Raw genomic sequence first — 24,945 nt, 5'->3', positions numbered from 1 at the left:
ACTGGGACGGAAGTAAAGGTAAATAAACCACTATATATCACTGGATTGAACCATTGATTATACATCTTCCCAAGTCTTGGGAGAAGCATAATCAATGATTGAACCATAGAGAAAATCACTAAATCACGTTCGAGAACGAAAACTGCGCTGAATCTAAACCCAGGGTGTGAGAGGAACGGAACGGAAACTAAATCGGAACGAGAACGAACCGTCGCGCCGGGTGATCCGTCTCCGTCTGCTTGGCTTGTCTTGTCTCAGTCTGTCTGTCTACCTCCTGTCTTGTCCTGTCGGCTGTCAGTCTCTTGTGCAGTTTAGTTGTAGTTGTGGTGGTTGTGAAAGAGTGTAAGTCTAGGCCTTTGACGGTTTCACGGTTACAAGGCTTCTTTCAACAGGTAATTTGATTTGGGTGCGAAAATTAAATATTCAAGTACATTCTTACGCTCTGGGTAATTCATAAATAATAAATTAGTAAATTTCCTTTTGGAACCATTCTTACTATTTTTGAAAGGCGAGTTTTACCATTTTATCACCGCAATTCGCTTGCTCCAGAAGTTCCTAAGTGGAAGCCTAAGTTAAATAAGTGTTAGTTTAAAATGCCTGGTAAGTTTAAACATAGAACGAAAATAATAACCCCTAATTTGAGTCCAGGCCTGTATCCAATTTTTTCTAGTTCTATTTTGGGCATTTACTAATATGAACCTTTTGTATCTTCCCACAGTTGGGACAGTTTTGCCATCCATCAACAAAGCATCATGATTAGGCTAGGTCTAGTAACGAAGCTTTTCTTTTTGTCCTAGGACGCTAGGCACGAGCCTGGGATTGTTTTTCACATTACTTCAGGCTAGACCTAGGGGTTGCGGCATTATCACTTAGATAAAATCCATTGGTGACTTGGCGGGGATCGAACCCGGGACCTCAGGGACTGAAGTCCCGCGCTCTAACAACTACGCCAGCTCACTCCCCCAAGTAACGAAGTAGTAACAAAGCTTAAAATCAATGGAAATGATAAATCATAGACGAACCAACACAAAAGTAGACTTCTCATCCCATTGTAAATTTTGAAGCTCGTTTTTCGTTTCTACTTAGTTCAAGTCCGGTGACACTGATCGATAGTATCGTCAAAATTTTGTTTATATTAGGCCTATCTTATTTTAAGTTTAAGTTAATTTCATGATTTGTACTTTATTGTTTGGTTGTATAACTTAAATTTATAACTTAAATCCGCAGTGCTATCCTGATAATTAGACCAATTCGTTACCAAGGAAAAATGTGGTTCGGATTCCACTATAAACTGTAGGTCCCTTCGTTGCCATTAGCTTTATGTGCTATTAATTAACAGCTGTGTCTAAGGAACATGCCGGCCTTAGTCACTAATAAGACTGCAAGATCGCACCACTCATTTTACACTCATCTCCATTCTTATTTTGCATAAAATACCTACTTTGTATGGTCGTCATTTGATTGAAAAGTATTAAACAGTGGGCGAGTTATTGTTTATGATTAAGTTAGATAAGTTTACTTAAGTTACAGTAGACTCTCTCTTATCCGGACTCCTTGTGATCGAGGCCAGTCCGGATAACGGGTCTTCCGGTTAAATCGACGTCCCCAAAATCTCATTTAAACGACCGTTTAAATGCATACTCTATACAGTATCTATACTTATTTGATACGCAAGCAAGTTTTTTGTGACAATTACTCCTCCGAAACTACTGAACCGATTGACATGTTTTTGGTGTCATTGGAAAGAGCGTAACGTGAAGTTGTGCAGGAAACTTTCTTTTTAGGGAAATAATTAGAGAGTGAGGCCCTGGGGCCATTTAAAGTTCCATTTATCCATAAGATTAATATGGGAAACAAAAAGTGTCATGAAACTCCAGATGTTGTCAGAAATTAAAATTGAGAAGAGAACATATGTTAATTGTAAACAGTCAATAAGTTTGCTAATTTAACAGTTTGCTACAAACATATACTGACTTGGATTAAATTAAATATTTACTACCCCTATTTGAATTTCGGTTGGCGTAAATATTACAATGGAAAAAAGCGAGAGAGCTGAATAATTTGATATACTAAAAAGAAAACTGAATTAACAATGTGCTGAATTTCTTAGTAATCAGAATAGAATAGAATAGAAAAGTGCTTTATTGAATTCATATTATGTACAGTAGGCTACATGAAATGGGTACGATAAATTGATACATGCACATACAACAATGGTCATACGACCGTCTACTGGGTTGGCATAATGTCCATTCAATATTAATGAAATCAAATTGTTCCACATAAATCAACATACTGAGCACTAAAACAAAATCTTTATGCACCACATATACATACATACATACACATACACATGTATGCATACATACACATACACATGTATGCATACATACACATATATGTAAACATATTGTAATACAAAATTTTAAAAATTAAATTCCTAACTAACTCCCATCTACGTTTCCATGCAATTTTTAAAAAAACTTCCAAGGCCCCACCAATCCTTCCCATTCAAATAATCCACAAACTCCTCATATTGTATTTTTTGTTTACCAAAATACAAGAGTCGCAAGTCATTGAACACAGGGCAACTAGCCACAAAGTGTAAAGCATATTCATTCTCGTTTAAATTACACAAGGAACATCTGTGGTTTTTGTCAACAATCCACGGTTTATAGTTGTTGAGATCTATAAGTTCTCCTCTACATTTTATTATCCAAGAAATGGTTCGGTTGTCTAAACCAGTTTCCAAGAAGCTATTGTTGCCAAGGTCAAAGTCAACGACGAATTCTTAGTAATCATTGAAAGAGCCGATTTGCAAACGACGGAAATATAGGAAAGTCATAGAACACCACCAAGAAGAAGAAATAGAAATATATTTTTTTTTAAATTTATAATCGTTATTATGGACAACCTAATGCGGCTATGAGTAGTAGAAAACGCTAAAAAACAAGATCACCTTTTGAAAAATGTTAAGATATTCACAAGAAATGTTGATTTTATCGATCTGTTATGTACATCTTGAGTGTTTCCATAATTTTTTAGTCGAATCTTAAAGTCATCAGAAATTATGTTTGTTATTCGTTTTAAAATAACGCCTGTAATACTTGGCAATTGCTCGAATTCGAGCAACAGGTAGTTTGACTTAAAATTATGAGAGCATCTATCTATATATTAATTACGTAAGCCGATTCTTTGCGTCAAAATTGTGGACGACTGGGAAGTCGTAGAATGACGGGAGAGGGCTCAAATTAAAGGCCTCAATCCCGTGACGTCGGGAAAAATAGTGAAATCTCCATAATTTTAACACAAAATTAGATATAACGTAAAGTTTTCTCCATAAGAATAGCATTAGAAGCCATTTACTGCTGATTTTTGTTTATTTCAATACAGCTGATCGTGATTTATTACTAAGCAAATAAGCAATATTACATTTGGATTACTCATTTGCCAGTCAACTCTGCAATGTACTGTATACTATATAAAACCAGGGATAACGTTACCTATAATGATTAAGACGTTTTAGTTACGTCAAAGTTTAAATCAATTGTTTTCAAGATTAAAGAAACGATTCAAGATTAAATGGAGAACTTTTGCTTTCTTTTATTTTAAAACATATGTTAAAGATTGTTTACATACTCTTTTGAAAATTTAATAACATTTATATTTGAGATTTATTGTAGAGTTTTAATCAATATTTTTTATGAAGTTGAATAACCTCAATTAACGGCTCAATTTCCCCTCTTAGAAAACAATTTTGGAATAAAGATGAAATAGGGGTTCGTACAGGTATTCGTTCATTAAGAATTCGTATAAGAATTTGTTTTATAATTTTATAAATTTATAAGAATTTGTTCATTACTATGTCAATTTTCAATGGGCGGAAAAAAAATATTGTTTAGAGGAGACTAACCAGGTACATGTTCAAATAATATAGCCTAGCATGCACGGTAGTAAAGGGAGCACCTATATATAACAGTAAAACCTAGAGGTATTTCCGTTTCTTATAACTAACTAAAAATAGGCCTATGCATGTTGTGATTGGTTTCGTTAACTGGGAAAATGGAACTCTTACCAGTCGCAAAACAGTTAGTAACAAGACGTTGATTAGGCCCTTTTTTTGATAGGATATGTAGATTAAATCGCACCTTTAGGAGGAATACCACCACATAATCTTACACTAGGCTAATAGTAGCATTTTGATGTTGATCAGAAACAAATCTAGGGTTAAGTTAGTCAATGGGATGCCTTTACTTTACACTAATTTTGTTAAACCTTTACAAAATGAGCATAAACATAGAAACAATAACTGGGTCGGGTTGCTAATTTAGCGGTTTTGACCATTAAAAAAAACTTATCTCAACACACTTTTTTGCCTTTCCATATTTGACGAAGATATTTTCCATAATTTCAATCAGGGAAGCTTTTTTCATCAGTAACCAAAAGACCAAAGCTACCTTACAATATTTATTCACAAACATGTTTGCTGCCTTTATAGTCCAGTCAATGAATGATCCAAAAGTAGGTGTAGAGTGCGTGAGCAGGTAACTAAGCGATTCCTTCAGAAACTTGTTCAGGGGGCTTAGGGTGTTAACATAGACCAAAAGTCCTGACTCCTAGGTGGTGAGCCAGGGGGTGGAGGGGGGGAAAAAGGTACGCATTTTGGGTTTTTTGATTATATCTCGAAAACTATCAACTTTTTGTATACTATAGTAAATTATAAAATTGAAGAAGATTAAATTTTCTACAAGAAAAGTATATAATGTGTTTATTTTGGTTCAACAGATTACGAGTTATAACTTATTTAATTGATATCTTATTAAAATACTCCTTCCATAAGAAATACATGTAAATTAGTATGCGAAATGGGGCGAATCCTATCCGCCCAAAGGAAATATAACTGATATTCTGGAAATATTGACAAAATTTCCAGTAATTTGACACTTTAATCATGAAATTTTGTCAAAAATTAAAGCGAGGGTGAGCGTTTAAAAATGGGATGATTTAAGGTTTTTTTTTATATCTATCTATCTATCTATCTATACTATTATAAAAAAGAGGTGGTTGCTGTATGTGTGTATGGGAAAAGTAAACTCGAAAAATACTGGTCGGATTGGGCTGAAATTTGGCATGATGATAGCTCACATTCCCGATTAACATATAGGCATATTCTTATTTCAAAAATCCTTTCGGGCTCCGCCCCAGTGGCTCTGGAGTTTCCCATGTTAACCTTATGAGAAATGGAATTATTGAATCTTAACAGCTGTTTCAATTAAACAAGTTGGTTCTGTTCTATGATGTTCAATAGCATTAAAGTTACAAGGATTACCAACAGGGTGCAGCACTATTATTTCTTTTACATTTATGACAACAGCTAATTTGCAACCAAAAGGTGAGTGAGCGTACCAGATGTGTAATACCAGATGAGTCATACTTTCACTAGCCAAATCCCCTCCAAGTAGGCCAAGTCGAGGTCGTTGACCGGAGCATGCACATCACCTGTCACTGCTAATTGTAATCATGTCAAATATGGATAGTAAAGTCAATTATAGTATGTTCTTTCCATTTATGATAACATAACCGCTGCAGCACGCTGTATAAAGGTGGCCTCTGGATAATACCAAAGTACCGTTTTATCTATGGACCCTTTTCTGTTAAATTTCTATTGTGATACATTTTACCTGAAAATACTAAAAAAGATGTCTAATGACATACTTGTAATAATGTATTTACACTTACTGTTGACTCACAAGACGATAAATATATAAAGGATGGTAAGTGGTGATCGATTTTGATTGGACACTCCAATCATCATCAGACCCAATAGGAGAATGACCCCATCTTTTATTTGTATTTACCGTCTTGTGAGTCAGCAGTATAACTGTAAATAAAATAGACACTATATTATTTCAAGTGTTAGTATACATATTTTTTGTATTTTTAGGTTTAATTTTAATACACGTTCAAAGCTGAACAAGAAGTTAACTTACCAGTATTTATTTTATAATAACTGAGTACTTAAATAAAATAAACATATTAAACAGTTTAACACATTTATGGACTTAATTGAGTGCTTTCGATGACGGTTAGAACAAGGTGATATAGTGGCATCGTGCGAGAGATATAGGCTATGTGGGAAGAAAACAGTGTTTGATTCAACATGTAAAATTAACATGGTGTCGGATATCAACCAGTGTTTTGATTCAGGTGTATAAAGTATAAAAAGTTAAGGTAGGTTAGGAAGGTAGGCCTAAGTTAAGTTAGCTTAACTTGATCATAGTTATAAAGAAGTCTCTAGACTAAAAATTTCCCCTAACACAACACCTTGGCCTACCTTCTCCTCTAAAGGTTGGGATTGAGTTATATATAATAGGCCTGGGTAGACTTTCATAAGCTGGACTCCGAAAACCGAATTAAATAATCCAACCAAATTTTCGATATAAATATTATTTGATATATTGATTATTTCATTCGGTTAGTTAGGTTAACCTAACTAACCAAACTTTTTATCAAATGAAATAATCAAAATATCGAAAATTCAATATTTTCATTCCGTATTTTGGATTTAAAGATTCAGATTCCAATAAGAAATAACTTGCATTAACCCAAATTTAGAACTAGCCTATTTAAAGTGTCAAATTTGTTTTAATAACGTATTGCTACATCCAACTGAAGTGTATGGTAATATGTTACCACATATTTGTAAACGTCAAGGACCCATAAGTCAAGGAATGTTAGTTCTCTGCATGATAAATGATGAACTCAAAAACAAACTCAGCAACCATTGGTTTTCTATTTTCATGTTTTTTTTTCAATTTGTTCTCTGAGACTTTTCAGGCCATCAGGACTAAACTAAATATGATATTGAGATTGGCTTACTACTAAAGAATAAGTTATACTTTTACTTTTTTGTTACAGAGTGAACCTAAGTTATTCTTCTCTCAAGATTAGTTAATCAGTCGAGATAAAAAATGACGTATTGGCTTCCACTGGAATCAAATCCTGATGTAAGTATGGCATTATAATTATAAATAACTTAAAACCTTAGTAAATTTATTTTAAAACTACATTGTACTAACTTAACTACTTCTGCTTTAGTAATAGAATTTTGTTTACACAAACAGTGTAATGAATTACCAAACACTCAAGTTGTTTATTGCCTCAAAGATACTTATTTCAGATTTATCATAGAAAATGTTGTAGTAACAGCAGGCTCAAGTTAAGTGTCTTTGTTAAATGATATATTTAGTAATATCTTGGGTCAAAGCAACATTCAAGTGATACTCAAGTGAAGTGAGGATTTTGCCAAGTTTTTTTACAATCATACAGCTTTGTTCTTAAGAGTGAGATAGGCCCCATCCATAATCAAATAAATATTGATTCTTCATCCTCTTATAATAAAAGGTCGATTTTATGCTGTAACAATAGGCCTACTAGGATTTGGACAGTTCTCTCATAAAAATATAGGTAGCCTAAATAAAATGCCAAATGTGTTAAAACATGAAAAATAAATATTTAGGCTAATAGCCAGTAGGTTAACTGTTTGTAGGTAATGTACTTTTGTAATTTCTGTGTGATTTGATGAAACTCTTTTGTGGTTTTTTATATGCTGAATTAATTTTGAATTCAGTAAAAGAATTCTATTTAAGAAATTAATGCACACAAATTTTAGAAACACTGCATGGTACATTTATGCTTTTTCTAAACAAGGAGGTAGATGGTTTGTTGTGTTGTGTAACTAATTATTCTGAGTCATTATTTGTTCTTTTACAGGTTATGAACAAGGTTGGGAACTTTACTTTTAATTCATTGAAGATTTGTAAGTAGATAGTGTATAGTGAACTCTTTGGCCTCATGAGATATCTGGCATTTTCAATAATATGACAATGCCTAAATCTTGAACATGTCGAATTAGCAAATGTTTACTATAGTAGCAATAGCAATATTCAATTTAACATCTAAAACTAATAAGAAATCCTTCCCGAGGAAAACATGTCCTCAAAAAAGATTATTTACTTTAAAAATACTTGTACTTGATTAATTGTCATTTTTATGCTAAACACAGGTCAGTAAGATACAGAGGAAACATTCAATGGTACATTTAAGTTGTGTCTAGCACCAGTGTGTCCAGTTCAAATTTTATTTTTCATCTTCTTCCGCTCTCCTCTCCCCCCTCACCATAACATACTATGGCGCTCACCCTGTAGGAAGAGCCTGTGCGGTACAACTTCTGTTGTAAACAATAGCTGTTCCTGGCTCGGTACTAGTATATTTCCGCCCTACCATTCCCGAGCTAAATGCACACGGTTGTTCCATAAGCATGTTTCCTCTGTATATCTTTTCATTCTTTCTCTATACATTCCTTTGCGTGCTTCCATCAGTCCTGGTAATACTTTTTCTTTGTTTTGTCTCAATGGCTACAATGTGTTTGGGACTTTGGATTTCTGTCCTCAGTTCCTCTACAATCTCGGGGTTCCTAAGAAGTGGCAGATTGTGGATGTGTATGGATTGGACCCTGATCTTCTTGCTGTGGTGCCTCAGCCAGTGCTGGCCTTGCTGCTGCTATTCCCCATCTCTGAGAAGGTGAGTCCTGTAGTTCAGCACTTGTTTTATAAATGTACGTTTTGTTTGTTTCCATTGGAGACCTGTGATCTTCATTTTGATAGATTCAATGGATCAGAGCGTTATCTGTTGTAGTTGCTTGGTTTAACGTATCCAGGGTTCTCCTGTTTTGAATACATTTGGTTGCCAAGTTACTGCCGTGTCTGGTCATAACAGTAGTGTCTTAAGGGTGCGCTCTCCGCCACACGCTAATGCAGGGGTTTAGAATATCCGTCATTGTCAGCTTAGTTCTTAACTGATTGAAAATATATTTATGTTACTTTATTAATTTCATATTAGTGCAGGCTTGTACGGTTGTAATTTTGTGCTAAGTAGAAATTTAAGTGTGAAGTGACTGGTAAACACATCAAAATAAGTTTTTTCTAAAACACACTCATGAGAATTAATTTTTTGATGGAAATTAAAACCAGAGAGTCATAGATTTGAATGTAATGAGTAAGAATAAGAAACCTTCAGATTAACCAAATTGTAAAAGTTAACTGAGCAGATATAGCCTAGTTTCTTTTTGGATCAAGGCAAATTAATCAACTGCATATATTCTCACCATTAAGTTTTTATTTGGAACCAAAATGACTTGCTAAGGTCAATATTTTTGGGTTTGGTAATGCAAAAGAAATTTTTGTTACAACAAACACAATTTAGATTGCCTCTGATTCCAATCAATATTAATCATGTGAGTGTGGTAGCTACCCTGGAAACATGGACATTATGTCACATAGGCTGTGAATCTCAGTCGCATATGAACGTTCAGTTTGGTAAGCACCCTAAGTTTAGTATGTGCTCAGATTCAGTCTGAATAAGTGTTTTATTTCAAGATAGACAATTCTTTGGTATCAGTTGACTGGATTGAGATTTTAACTCTTTTATGAAATAGCACATTGTAATTACAAATGTGTAGGATGCAACACACACAAAACATACTAGACAAGTCAACTTGGATAGTTACTATCAGAAGATTAGATAGGCCTACACAATTTACTATCTGCCTCAATCAGTTTGTTTGTGAAATGACTTATCTCCTGTAAAACCTCATTATAAATTTACTTTTGCATTTTTGGACTTTGAAATGAACATGATTGTCATCTACAGTGGCTGCAGAAAAGCCTCGTGAGGCTATTGCAGTGTTGGAAATTATGTTGTGTAAAAGTTTTTTTTTTATTATTTGTATTTCTATCCCAGTTTTAAGAAATTCAATTAATAGATTACCTTTGTTGTTGTAGCCTGTTTGAGTAGGTAAGATGTTTTTGTAACCCTGTGCATTTCTCCAGCTTGTGTGGTATCTTCAGGGGTCTTCTTGACTTATCTCCTAATCACTGACACTATAGTCTACTTACTGTTCCAAAAATGCTTCTACACACACACACGGTCACTAGTATCGCGATCGGGTCGGTTAGATCCATTTATCCATTGATTTAAGAGATCATAATACAAGTCTTCATAACAACTCCACTTCAATTGTAGCCAAACACCTACTTAAAACAAAATGTAACTCGCTCAATAAATGTTCTCAATACCCTCACGATTCTGAGCAAAGCCCACTCAAAACCATTAGCAAATTACATGAAAGCTACCAGATATACTATAGCCTACAGCCCCGTAACAAAAAAAGAAGACTACACCAGCTCTGCAATTTTAAAATTAATATACAACATTAAATTAGTTTCAAAACTGGAAACATGACAAACTGGCAACACTACAGATCAAGCACCCGCCCGACCATAAACCAGGGAAGTCCAAACTACCCTCAACTGTCAAACTGCCAAAATTCAAATTCCAACACTCCCAGTCCAAGTAATTAAAGGAGGAAGAAAGACTTCTGCCGTGAATCCACAGCGTGTCTGTTGTCCGATCGGGCCCGTCTTCGATACAAGTAACCGACGTGTTTAAATATTTATGTAAATACTAAATACAGTATAGACTGTAGTGTTAGTGATGAGAAAATAACTTGAGAAGACCCCCTGAAGTACCAGGGGAATTTTTTGTGGGTTTTTTTTTTGTTACATAAGCTGCCGAAAGCTTAGGTGGACTAACACATCTTACCTACTCAAAAACTTCAGGCTACAACAACAAAGGTAACCTACTAATTTTGTACTAGAATAAATAAATGACTTGCTGTAATAAAGAAGATTAAGAGAAATAAAAATTAAAGTTTTTTGTGAAGGTACAAAATAGACACTTCTAGCCTATCTAGTTTTAGATGGTAGATCTACCGCCTATGCCTCAAAATAACCAGATCATGATGCTATATGGTAAATTTCCATTGGTTATTGGTTAACTGAACCTCAGAACGTAAACTTAATGCTCAAACCAACGAGTTTTTCTTAACAATATGTTTGCATAATCCAAAATGATCATTTGTGTCAAGATTGACCGTAATAGGATAATACTTTAAACATGAGGGTGGTGAGTTGGCATGTTGTATAGTTGACATATTGGTTGCAGTATGAGCAGTATTGTGCTGCACAGGATGCTCAGATCAAGGAGAAGGGACAGACTTTGTCCCCTGAGGTGTTCTACATGAAACAGTTTGTGCATAACGCTTGTGGAACTGTGGCTCTAGTGCACAGTGTTGCCAACAATACGGACAAGTGAGTGCAACTTCTAAGTATTTTCTTTCAAAGTTAAGGATTTGGAATGACTTAAAAAAAAGGTTGCTGCAGTTGAGTTTTAATCATTCCATCTTCAGGATATCTGACCCTTCAAGCAGTGAAAATTGGAATCACGTGATATTTTTATGACTACACACTTAAGGGCAAAGACACTTTTCACCGTTCATCTCTGTTCTTGAAAGATATATGTGTCAGGTTTCAGACATCTGCATCTTACTTTATACTAATATTTACCAAGCTGCAAACAACTCACAGCAGAAGATTACCTTTCTTCCGTTCTAATGTCCTTTCTAATCAGAGTTAAAACACCCATAAATTTAACATATTACACTACCACCATTTTAAATGAGGATGCAACTAATCTTCTACCGAACTCATCGCCTATCTCACTCTAGGTTCTTACAATGTGCTGTTGCTGTTAAGTGTAAATTCATACTTAACAGATGGTTTTTCTCAAATAAATTCTTCTATCAAACATTTAAAAAAAAATTTACTGTTTCTGTTTTACTGAACCTGTAAATGGCGCTTTGTTTACTTTTTCGTTAGTTTTCAAGAGTTGCCATGGCAGGCAATATCAATTTTAAAAATTTTTGTTTCGTCCTGTCCAGGATTCAGCTGGAGGATGGAGTTTTGAAGAAATTTATAGACGATGGAAAGTCTCTGACGCCTGAGCAGAGAGGGGAGTTGCTGCAGAATAACGAAGGAGTGTCTTCGGCTCATCAGTCTCTCGCCCTAGAGGGACAGTCAGAGGTAGAAAAACTAACTCAGTAGTAAAAAAAAATATCTAATTGAAATGATTTATTCCGGGTGTATACAAACCGGGGATTATTCAGGCCATTCTGGATTTTTATTTAAGCCATTAATAACTACAGCAGAAATGTGCGAGCTGCTCGATATTCAAGCTGAGCCGAGCCTGGCCTACAAGCTCAAGAGATCGAGCACAAATAAAGTTAGAGCCAAGCGTATGCAAAGTTTCTGCAATTGAAAAATAGACGCATTTACCGCGGTCATCGAAAAGTCTTCATTGCCTCGCAGAAGACTATGATGACGTTTCCGTGACCGCAGGAGATACGTTAATGTCTACAAACCGTGGGAGTTGTCCAGGATTTTGCCGCAATCCCAGAAGACTATGATGTTGTTTCTGTGACCAAAGGGGGGCAACTATAATGTAAACGAACTACGGGAGATATTCAGCATTTTGCCGTGATCGCGGAAGACTATGATGACGTTTCCATGACTACGGTAGGCGATAATAATGTTAATGTATGTACAAACCGCAGGAGATGTTCCGGATTTTTAAAGTAGGGTCATTGTTAAATTGAATTATCTAACTATTTCATATACATTTATTGTTTATTGTTGCAAGTTCTCTTAAAGTTTATTCCTGAACCAAGTGCCCTTTCCTCCAAAAACACCAAAAGTAAATCAAAATCTTGACTGACCAAAATATTACAGTAAAGTTCCACCACACACCACTACACACATACACATTCTAGAGATTTAAATTTAAGATCATGTACCAGCTGGTGAGGGACTGACTGCTATCTCGGCCAGACAATGAATATATTCTATGAAATGCACATAATGACCAACAACTAATATTTTAACTGTTGAGACGGAAAAGGTTTTATAACGCAGATTAAACGCAACAGTCCAGGAGGCAGTGGTAAATAATTGTTTGTGTAGATTGCAGATTTTCTGATTAGGGGTTTTATATAATGTTTTAGACCCCAGACCAAGTTTAAATATTTCTTAGATGTTGTAAACATTATTGAAAATAGTATAACTAAATTGTTGGACCTTATGACGAGTAATTTAGATAAAAAAATTTTTGTGTATTAGATTGTCTGAATTGGATTTTGATAAATTTTTCCCTGTAAATGTTAATGGAATATCACTGATTGTTACATGATTTCCTTCTTAGGCTCCGGACCCAAGTGAACCCGTCAACTTCCACTTCATTGCTTTTGTCTGCAAAGATGGTCAACTGTACGAGTTGGGTGAGTTGTCAATATGATGAATTGAAAATTCTTCTGTATTGAGGGCAAACAGTTCTTAGAGTTAACCTATAACAAAATTATTATAACATTCCAGAACAAAAATAAAACAACAAGGTTTAAAATATGAGAAACAACAAAAGAACATAGATTTATTTGGTTTCACTAGCATACAATCTTTAACACATACATCCACTGCCACACCCAGGACCAAAGCACACCGTCCCACGCCACGACCATCTGGTTGAGTTTAAATTATTTACAAGTATTATTACAAGTTGTCAGTAGACTTCTATATTGTAACAATAATTAACTTTTCTACCAACCATAACTGTTATGGCTGTTTGCAATATGAGAAGATGAATTTCCTTTCAATATTATTTCAAATGATGATTTTTTTCAGATGGTAGAAGGTCATTCCCGATCAACCATGGAGCTTCTTCACCTGATACTCTCCTCGAGGTAAAACTCAATCAATTTTATGTTAACTTTTGTCATAAATGATAGTAAAATAACACTATAATAAATAACATTCAATGCAAAAGTCTGAAACCATGTGGACGGGCAAATGCAATGTTAAATTCAACCTCTTTAAACAAATTAGTGATTTCAGCTGCTTTTTTACTTCTTTTAGCGAATTTCCCATATAGGGAATAAGCTATTACTGTAGTACTCATGGTAAGACCTGGACCTGGGACCGATTTACTTTTTCGTTTTGAGTTCCCTAGAGGCCAAAAACACCATCCGTTCAAATCATATATATATATATTTATATCTATGTGTCCGTTAGCGCGATAACTCGAGCAAAAATCATCCAATTTTGATTAAATTTGGTAGAAACGTGTAAACCTACGTTTATTCGAACGAGTTCGTGAACCAGCATGATCGGACTATGGGAATAGGGGTTTATGGGGTAAAAATTGATTTTTCACATTTTTGGCCCTAAAAACATAAAATTTAGCAACTTCTCCCTGTTGCAGCAAACCCAAGTACTTGTTAAACTAATGCTATTTAAATAGGGAATAAATGTGATATTTTTAAGGAGACATTTTAGTGTAAATACAATCAGGCAAATGGAAATTTGCTTAGTCTGTAGGTTTGCTGTGGCGGGAGTATTTTATAATGCTTCTTTTTTACATGACAAAGCGTGCAATTAGGCGAGTGTTCACCTAGCAGGTGTGTTATGCACAGGAGAATGTTCGAAAAAGATGAATGTACAGTAGAGTATAACCCCTCATATCTGTACACAACGGGACCGAGCCCCTGGTCTGATAAACCAACTTATTATAGGAAGGAAGCACAGTAGGATATAAACCAAACATGAGTGAACTGTCTTCCGCCGGCCCCACTCAATGTCATAGACCCCTCCCGATACGTCAACACTCACTCATCCGCCACAATCCAATTGCAGATTATATAGTGTAAAGAGAATTGTTTGTGCCTTGTAAATATTTCAAAGTCAGTATATAATTTATTTGCTTGTGTTATTGTGTTGAAATACGTGTATTATTCGTGAGTCCTGCCAAGTACAAAATTCAGGTGTTTTAATGTTGATTGCCGTTTCATAGTTTGATACCTTTTCCTGTTCAAACTGTAGTATTTTGCTAAACCGTGATTTTAGTATCTGGGAAGTCTCAATCCTAATACATCCCTGCTAATCGGTAGTGGAATATAAGGGGTTCTATTGTAACCCCTGTAGGGGTTCACCAGAGGGTTAACTAGGGGTTCCTGTAAAGTCTAACGACATCAATTTTGAGGGTTGAAATAAATCACTACAATCACACTTTCACCCCTTGCCTATGGTTAAAAAGCCTTTCAGCTTGTAGGATCTAGTGTGTTAAAACAAAAACCCGTAATTGTTGTTACAGGATGGAGTACGAGTCGTCCGAGAATACATGTCTCGTGATCCAGACGACATCCGCTTCACCGTCACAGCTCTGACCGGGGGAGCCGAGTGACCACAGAACACCTAATATACAAACATGTTCCTTTGTATTGTATGTGTGTGAATAGTCAATATTGATCATATGTAAAACTCAGACTCTTTAATTTCCAAAAGTATTTTGTTTTCAGCCAATATAATATCAGCAACGTAAATAGAATTGACACATTTAAACTATTTTGTCCGATTTCTCAAGGATACAAATCTTTTTAGTTGAAACAGAGATATGATATAAAATACAATGACTTTTTTAAAATTGCCATACCATTTAGAAAAAAGGTAATACCTATTTGTAAAATTGAACTACGAAAGTGAACTATTTTTAAGTACTAGGTAAATAAAAGACTGAAAAATTTGTTTAGGGTGATAGGATTGGTGTTTTTAGTTAAACAAATAATTTCCAACTTTTGGTCTCATTGATACCAAATAAGAACTTTTGGATTGTCACGGAGTTACAATTTTAGAAGTATTATTTGAATAGTTCAGATTAAGTTGTTTATTGAAAAAAATGTTGTCACATAATTTTAAAGTTTGAATGGTAAGACCATTGATATGATCATAAATCACCTTACTTCTGGCTTGTCATTGTTTATTAACAGCTTTAACTTCCCCTCTAACCGTGCCTTTGGCTTAGTGTGAAACTGCTTCGACGGTTGGTTTCAGATAAGTATACAGGTGCAAGATAATGTGCCTCTTATGATATGTAATGTGATGTACTCTGGCATTTATTAAATATTTATACAACCTATTATGACTGATTTATTGTATCCACTATGGTCCCAGGTGTTAATTTGAAAAACTAAACAAATGTAATATCATAGACAAAAAGAATTAAATACAGACCTTGACGAAATTAAAATAGCTGACACCGTGCTGTGGTTGTGACTATTGTTCTAGCGCACACCTAGAACTATGTGTGTGTGTGCGCCCTAATAGTATGCGCTGTGTAACTACACTGTGCTCCCAGCGGTGTGCCCCAGAACCCATGGTAACCTGTAATATATTATATCACATTACCTGGCTATTACAATTATCTGAAACATCTGTAAAATGTTTATGTTTACATTTTTTCTATGATAATAAAAATTCAGTTTTGTTCTAACATTTAGAATCACTTTTATTACTGAAATATGTTTTAGTGGCAATGAGGATGGGATTTTTAATGACTCTTACACTTTTCTACAGGATAAACATTGAAATTAACATACTATTAATCAACAATTTTACTAACGTTTGTTCAACAACAGGCTATACTTTTGAACAAGTTTAATGAAATCACACAAACCCATGCACAGAATTCAAAACCTTCAACACCCCAGAACGGAATCACATCATTCAATTTCGATTCATTTGATGAAAATCTTGAAGATTTCAATTCATATAGACAACGACTTGAAAATTACTTTCATTTGAAAAACATTACAGGAAACGAAGATGAAATACAACAAATCAAAGCAAGAATATTGATCAATTGTATTGGACCAAAACATTATCAACTACTAGGTGGTCTTGTATCTCCAGACCTACCATCAAACAAAAGCTACGACGAATTGATTAAAATAGCTGAAAAACATTTATGTCCAAAACCCAATGTTTTTGTGCAACAACATCCTTTTCTATCACGTGTTCAAAGTCCGACAGAGTCCATATCTGAGTTTGTAGCTGCACTAAGAAGACTTACATTCACATGCAATTTCAACTAGGCCTACCCTTCTTGTGAATCTTCAGTGGTCGATTTGTTTTTACGTGCACAATTCATTCGAGGATTACGAGATGAAACAATCAGTGAAAAGATTCTTCAGCATCCAGAATTGACTTTTGAAGGTGCGTATGAACAGGCTCTGACTCTTGAAGCATCAAAAAAGGGTTGCAAAACATTTCATGGAACTGATTCGATAAATAAAGTTTCAAAAGTTTTTCATACAAAAAACTATGATTGTGATAACACATCAACAAAACAAAGTCAAAACAATCCAAAGAACTTGTATGAGCGCATAGGAATTGCAGGCTTAGGCCTATGTGTGCGTTGTGGTGAGAGTAACCACTTGGCAAAATCGTGCGACAGGGACATTAACACCTGATTTTGTAGTTTATGCCATAAGCGTGGTCATATCTCTAAAGTTTGCATATCAACCCTAACAAGATCAAATCATCGCAAGGTAAATACCATAATTCAAGAAGACATAGAACATGATGAGTTTTCTATTGGAAGAATTGTTCCTGTCCGTATTGCGTCCACTACTTCACCAACGGAAAAATTCACGACAACACTGAACATTGAAAATGGTAAGCTTACCTTTGAACTGGGTGTCGCCAAAGTTGAGGTATGGTACAACAACAAATCTACAAACCTGAACTTGTTTGTAGTTGATAACATTATTAATCCATTACTAGGTCGAGATTGGTTGCAAAAACTGAAAATTCCCTTAGATTCTCAACTATCCACTTCCACCCTAGCTCCTTCATCAGTGAAGCCTGCTGTAACATGCTCCTCGCCACCTCCACCACCCTCTGTCAAACCTGTGAGCTACGGCTACTCCAGTTCAACTAATAACCCATGAAATGCCATTGAGACCAGTAACTTACACACCACCCGCCTTGTCTGTCTGTTACGAGTACTCTTACCCAGCTGTGAAACCTGTAGTGCCGACAGTTCCTCAAAACACCGATTGCACCACTGAAACCAGTCCAGTACATGACTTTTGCTCCCCCATACTCTGAACATTCTACTCCAACTCCACTGAAGACTCTTTAAGTATTCAACACCAGTGCCTGCAGTTAGCTATGAATATGTACCTCCTGCCCCGGTAAAACCATTGAAGCCCAATGTGTACTCCCCTGACAGTGAGCTACGATTATTCCATTCCAGCTTCAACAGCAGTTTCCAACGGTTACAAATCGACCACGTCAATTCTAAAACCCCTGGTTGATTTCCCTCCTGTTCAGTATTTAACTCCCGCTCCTATTCATTTTCAATACCCTACTCCAGTTCCAGTCAAAACCTGCTATTATTCAACGACTCCAGTAAGCTATTAAGCTATACACCACTCCAATGAAAAAAAAATAAAAAAAAGGAAAAAAAACTGAAGTTAATTATCTACACCACACATAAGTATCAGCATAGATAAAACATACGTTGGTTAGTCTATGGTATCAGTTATGAGTATTCCACAGCAAGACTTCAACCTGTTGTTCTCTTTTTAGAGGGGAAGACTGTAATCTTCTATATATATAATACGCTAAGCCGATTTTTGTGAACAGAACTCCTCCCTCATTTCTGGACCGATTTTGATGATTATAGAGTCAAAAAAATTGCCCTGGTCTGTAGTTTTGCAAAGTGTTTTTCGTTTTTTGATATCTTTATTAGTTTGGGCAGGATCTTCCATTAAAGTTGGGGTTTCTCCCATAAGATTAACATGGGAGAATCTAAATATTTCATTGGAAACTTTGTCTCCACTAATTTGAGAGAACGGCTGGGCATAGATACTTGGTACAGGTGTCCAAAGAAAGGTCTTGGTCTGTAGATGAGTTATCAAAAGAAAAACTAAGTAAATTTGCTTAGGGCTCGGCCCCAGAAGCCTTTAAAAATCCCTCCACAGATTTGTTTACATTTTGGTCATGTGGATAATACTTTTTAATAAAACAGCTGTTAATTTTAAAATTGTATTTTAAACAACACACTTTTATATTGGGAGTTACTGAATTGTCCAAAAGAAGTATCAAGTCATGTGTTGCAATATAAAGTTCCATTACGAAATCAGAGGAAAATCCTTTTATCACAATAACTCTTAAATTAATTATTTCTTATTGAACTATCTTATATCTATTTTACGGGTTGGTGTCTGCCTTTTTCACACCTTTTCCCTATATTTTATCATATTTTTCTAGACGGATCATCATAGGTTCATGAGATTATTGTCACACTGTACATGCTTTCAATCATTGGAAAAATCTTTGAATGTGTAATACAATAAAAAATAATACAAGTGCAGAAGGGCACGGTGCTAATTTGAGCCGTGTCCATGTTTAAAAAAATTAATAGTGGTTTACAGCAACTGGATAAAACATTTTAAAATGTTTATACAGAAATATGTGCATGATGTAGAAAGTCATTAAGCTGGAAAACTGCAATATACTAGAGACTTTTCAGAGAGGTTACTTCGATTACAGGTAACAGCCAATTTACATTATTTTTGCTTTTTGGAAATGCCACATTACTATGTCATTCGTATTATTTTTTGCCAATAAAGCTGCACAACCATATAAATGAGGAGGCCCCTAACAGTTCAAGAATAAAAGCCAACTTCACTTCAAGTATATTCCACTACACCTAATTCTGTAGAGAGATTATATTGGCAACTTTATGTAAATTATGTAAGGCTGAGAAAACTAACTGACATCCCCCATGTCAAGGAGTTCCAGCTTTAACAGTAACCCCACAACCAATTTCTCAAAACTGTGCTAGAGGGTTATTCATTGGCTTAGAAGTACAATATGAAGTGACGCGACGTGACGAAGGAAAAATCAAACTTACACTGTAACGGATATACCTCCCTTTGAAGTTAGAACGTGTCTTCCCAACAAACAGATTTCTTTTTAAAATAAAATCATAGATTAATCTACATTACACTGATAAAATCACGGAAGTGTTTAACTACAAAGATCCACCAATACGATTTTAATACTATTTAAAGGTTCTTCCAAAGGAACAGATACCAGATAGCATACTAACAACTCCGATGACGTACAGTATGGGAAATATTTTATTCATTGAATGATCAACCATAATTTGGTAACTAACGCAATTAATATCGTTATTGTTGTTACACTTATAAATCTTTAAGCAAAGCTAAATGCTCAAAATATGTATAATTTCACTCAATTTATCGCAGTTAGATGAATTAGCGTAAGCCTTGAAAGTAACCGTCGATTTCGACGGGTTTCACCTAGTATATTATATTATATCACATTACCTGGCTCTTACAATTATCTGAAACATCTGTAAAATGTTAATGTTTACATTTTTTCTATGATAATAAAAATTCAGTTTTGTTCTAACATTTAGAATCACTTTTATTACTGAAACTAGCAACAGTGCCCGTTGTGGTTAAATACAACGGTCTCTAGTAAAATAATGGTTATAAAATCCATACACCACTTTACTCACTAATATTAATGGCACAGTTTAAGCACATTACATTAGAATCACACAATTAACATAAGGAACACACTTTAAACACAAATGCAAATTGTTAACAACAACATTTAATTAGATAACAATATAACAATAAGCTGTTGAATTATTAACACATGTTTCGTATGATTAGATTATGCATACTGGTAAACTAATTATTGTTATCTAAAAAAATAAATGGTTTTTCTTTTCCGAGCCGTGTGTTAGCTCTTCTACCTGACCAATCTATATAATTAATACGCTACATGAAACTTTGTCGGTTGAACTCCTCAGCCATTTCTTAACCGATTTTATCCATTGACGGCTCATTGGAAAGAGCGTGTCGCGTAGATTTGCAAACTGGCCTTACATTTTTGAAAAAGTCCCTTGGGCTCTGCCCCAGGGGCTTTGAAATTTCCCATGTTATCCTTATGAAGAACATAATTGATTACATTTTGATCAGCTGTTATTTTTTTCAATTCAATGAAACGCATTGAGTACATTTATTTACTATTTCAGTTTGTGTAAACATAACCCCCAAGACGGATCGTGTTAGCATGAATTTAACTTAAAAATTGTTCATTTATCGTTGTTTTGTGTACCGTAGCTATAATTTGTTTTTAGCGAATTTCCCATATAGGGAATAAGCTATTACCGTAGGTCTCATGGTAAGACCTAGACCCGGGACCGATTTACTTTTTCGTTTTGAGGTCCCCAGAGGCCAAAAACACCATCCGTTCAAATTCATATATATATATATATATATATTTATATATATATATATATTTATATATATATATATATATATATTTATATATGTGTCCGTTAGCGCGATAACTCGAGCAAAATTGATCCGATTTTGATGAAATTTGGTACAAACGTGTAAACCTACATTTATTCGAACGAGTTCGCGAACCAGCATAATCGGACCATGGTATCAGGGGTTTATAGGGGGTTTTATGGGGTAAAAATGGGTTTTTCTCATTTTTGACACTAAAAACTTTAAATTTCTAAATTTCTCTCTAGACCATTTTGAAGAGCTTAAAAAAACAAACAATTTAGTATTTTGAAGTGTTATTAAATGTTCATTGACTACGGAGAAAATTAAAAAAAATTGTAAATTTAAAATTCCCATGTTATTCTTATGGAGAATAAATAAACTGTTATATTTTGCTTGTTTATGGATATATTTTAATCAAATTTGGCAATTTGGTTTATTTCATACCAAGCTATCAATATATCAATTGAAAAAACACACCTCAACATCTTCCCCGTAGCAGCAAACCTATCTAGTCACTAAAATTAATGTTATTTAAATAGGAAATAAATCTGAAAATTCATAGGGAATATTTTAGTAGAAATCAAGCCGGGTGAATGGAAATTCGCTTAGTATGCAGGTTTGCTGCGACGGGGGTATTTGATGTTCTTTTCTTTTAAATTCCTCCGACGCGACGACAACGAAACATAGACAGGAGGCGTAATCGTGATAACGTCCGCAGCTACAGAACAGTGGCGCGTAATAGACTCAACTCATCACAGTCAGCACCTGACCCTGGACAATCTCAACTAAGTTATTAGGTTACAAATGTGCCCTAACACTACCCCACAACGACTTTTCGTTCTCAATTGGCCCTCTATCAATTACCTGTGTTGCCTGTACAGCGAGGCATTTTGAGAAGGAGAAACCCATCCGGAATGCTTTAGGTTTATCAATAACAAAGATAAACATGGTCTGAGTTACACACCGGTAATCTTTGAGTTGACTCTTTTAAACTCATTGTAAATATGACTGTTGTTCGTTTTGAAATAACTCCTGTAATACTGTGCAATTGCTCGAATTCGAGCAACATGTACACTAGTTTTTATAATTTTGGCCTTAAAAAGGTATGGACGTACCGCAGATTTGCCATCAAGCATCGGCATTCATTTTGACGTATATTTCGAGTTATGCACAAACTGCCTCCCTGTACATTTCTTATGGGAGTTAAATTTGTTTTTTTTAGTTCAATGTTTCGCAGGCGGGCGATGGTTTACAGGAGAGCTCTTCTACCCTCCCGATTTTCATAATTTTGGTCTTAAAGCTATGCAAGCACATCAAGCATCATCATTAATTTATCTAATGTATTACTCGCAAAAAATATTTTTTCACTTCAATTAACTATGTATTCCAGCAGTTCTAATCACATTATACATTTTGGTCTAAAAACCTTAAGTGAAATACCAGCTCTCATTTGAGCTATTGGTTATTAAGATCGGACTACCTAAAGCACACTGCTGAATCACGAATCAACAATAATTACAATCGTTTTAGTACCTATCTGCAATCAATGATAGGCTACGTAACTCTATTTTTATTTAAGTTATTTTATATGTCTTTGTCTTAAAATACTTCAGAGACTTTCGCTTGAGATATTGATAGTTTTAATCAGTTAAGTTCAAGTTACTGTGCTCAATCAGTAATATAAATTTGATTGTATCTTAAATATGGAATTTAGTTTTATAGATATATTTACTTAATTCTAATTACGTTATTCTATTTGTTTTTACCTAAAAACCTTCATTGAAATACCAGCTTCCATTTCATTAAAGCACACAGCTAAATCACGACCAACACAAATTGTTCAAAAAATGAAGTTATTTATCATCGATTAATAGCTAAACGATCTTGCTTGCAACCTCAACAGTACTTTCATAAATATTTGCAAATCTTCAAAAATTAGGCTATCCAATGACCTATTAATTAATAAAATCGGTTCAGTAGAACTGTAGATTTAATTGTCAACAGCATCTTTAATTCAGTATTTTCTCACTACTATAAATTTGGAGGTTGCTTAGTTTATTGCCAATATCTTTTAAATGGAGGGGAAAACAACCAAACTGAATGTGATATTCTGAAAGAGAATAAAATTTACTACAAACAACTACTATGCATTTCTTGAAAATGCTTAATAAAGGCAGCCAAAAGCTGCCTACAAATAGAATCTTGAAAACAGAAACTTGAAAAAAGCAGTTTTTAATGTAGGTTTTGTTTTTTTACTTTTTTACCACAAATATTTAATAAAATCACATCATTTTATAATTATTTGCAAATCTACATGAGTTAGGCTTTCTAATGACCCATTAATTAACAAAATCGGTCCAGTAGAAGTCTAGATTTAGTTGTACCTACAAAGTTTAACAAAAATATCCCAAACTCAATATATTCTCATTACTATAAATTCGGAGGTTGCTTAGATTTTTTGCAAATAACTTTTAAATGGTGAGGAAATCGACCAAAGTGGAAGGTGATATTCTGAAAGAGAATAAAATTTCCTACAAATTGATACCATGCACTTCTTGGAAATATTAAAAAATGGCAGCTAAAAGTCGCACGCAAATAAAAAGTGTGAAAAACACCGTTTTCAATGTATTTCTTATGGAAAACATGTTTTTTTTTTTTAATTTTTCACCATAAATCATAACAAAAACAAACTTTCATAATTATTTGCAAATCTACACAACTTAACCTTTCCAATGACCCATTAATTAATAAAATCGGTCCAGTAGAACTCTAGATTTAGTTGTACAAAGATTTTTAAAACGGAATTATATATAGAATAGATATGTTTTATAACCGCAGCACAGCTGATGTTCTATATTTAATTATTTTTGTCTATGGTAATATACCTACTCCCTTTTTTTATAGAATTTCAATAGTGTGAGAGTATGGTAGGTTGTTCAAGCCTTGATCCCATTTCTTCTACCTACTTTACATCTTTTTAAATAAATGCATAATAAACGGAGAATAAACTTTTCTATTGGTCCAAATCTTGTCAAAAACTAATCGATTTTATTTGAATGATAATACCTTAACCCTCCAGGCCAACAGTTGTCAACCTGTAGAAGGGTGTGAGCACTCCTAGAAATTTTTTTTAAAAAATAAAGAAAAAATAATATAAAATATGATTTAGGATTCTAGCTCCCGATATATAAAAACTATAAATTTAATCACATTACCTTATCAAAAATGGAATCTATCTATATATTAACAGGCAAGCATGTTTCTTTAAAACCTTTTTTCTCAGCTCGTGGGCATGGCAGGGAAAATCTACGCATACTGTTAGAAAGATATTTTCATCACTCCTTAACGAAAGTAACTATTTTCGATAACATCTGACATCAATGAAAGTAGTTGTTTCCCAAGTTCTAATTTAGGGCGAGGGAAAATCGATCAGCTGATTTTCCCTCGCTCTAAATTTACTTTCCCTCGTTCGTGTATGTATAGTCAAAAGTTCTTTTATTGTTTTATTTTACGGTTTAATCCAAATTTATTGAAAAAATATGTAAGTTTCCTTTAGAGTATTTTCTTTTATTTTTTTGTTCTAAAATTAATCGAAAATATACGTACGTATCCTTTTAGAAGATTTTATTTTATTTTGATGCTAATCAAATTAATTGAGAAATAAATTAGTTGTAATATTACTGAGGTCTGCTATATTCTGTGTTTGTGTATTTTTGCGTCGTGATGAAAAGTATCGTACCGAAAGTTATTATCCGGCACTTGCTCCATTATTCCCGTCCTCGGCTTCGCATCACACGTGAAATTGGGGTTCCCTGTGTTCG

At 34.4% G+C, this 24,945-nt stretch overlaps 1 protein-coding gene across 2 annotated transcripts; it reads left to right on the top strand.

The window, feature by feature from the left end:
• Positions 1-272: 272 nt before the first annotated feature.
• Positions 273-15,918, top strand: LOC128995071 (ubiquitin carboxyl-terminal hydrolase isozyme L3-like). 2 transcript variants are annotated; one of them, XM_054419955.1, is made up of 9 exons: positions 273-392; positions 6,919-7,007; positions 7,774-7,785; positions 8,455-8,583; positions 11,065-11,210; positions 11,840-11,981; positions 13,156-13,231; positions 13,632-13,690; positions 15,097-15,918. In XM_054419955.1, exons 2-9 carry the CDS (start codon positions 6,972-6,974, stop codon positions 15,184-15,186), a joined length of 690 nt encoding a protein of 229 aa, XP_054275930.1. In that variant the 5' UTR covers positions 273-392; positions 6,919-6,971; the 3' UTR covers positions 15,187-15,918. The 2 variants fall into 2 exon arrangements, with proteins under 2 accessions (XP_054275930.1, XP_054275931.1); XM_054419956.1 differs by lacking the exon at positions 273-392 and adding an exon at positions 457-600.
• The last annotated feature ends 9,027 nt before the right edge of the window (positions 15,919-24,945 follow it).

The sequence above is a fragment of the Macrosteles quadrilineatus genome, unplaced genomic scaffold (assembly GCF_028750875.1).
Source record: "Macrosteles quadrilineatus isolate MER2022 unplaced genomic scaffold, UCM_ALF_1.0 Scaffold_5__1_contigs__length_97177068, whole genome shotgun sequence".
Taxonomy (NCBI): domain Eukaryota; kingdom Metazoa; phylum Arthropoda; class Insecta; order Hemiptera; family Cicadellidae; genus Macrosteles; species Macrosteles quadrilineatus.
Note: the sequence above shows the minus strand (reverse complement) of the source record. Positions and strands in the feature narration are given on the sequence as shown.

Bases quoted from the DNA above. Each gene is read 5' to 3' on its own strand.
- LOC128995071 (XM_054419955.1), top strand. From the start codon at position 6,972: ATGACGTATTGGCTTCCACTGGAATCAAATCCTGAT. The intron at 11,211-11,839 runs GTGAGTGCAACT...CGTCCTGTCCAG, and splicing joins GTTGCCAACAATACGGACAA to GATTCAGCTGGAGGATGGAG. The intron at 13,691-15,096 runs GTAAAACTCAAT...TTGTTGTTACAG, and splicing joins CACCTGATACTCTCCTCGAG to GATGGAGTACGAGTCGTCCG.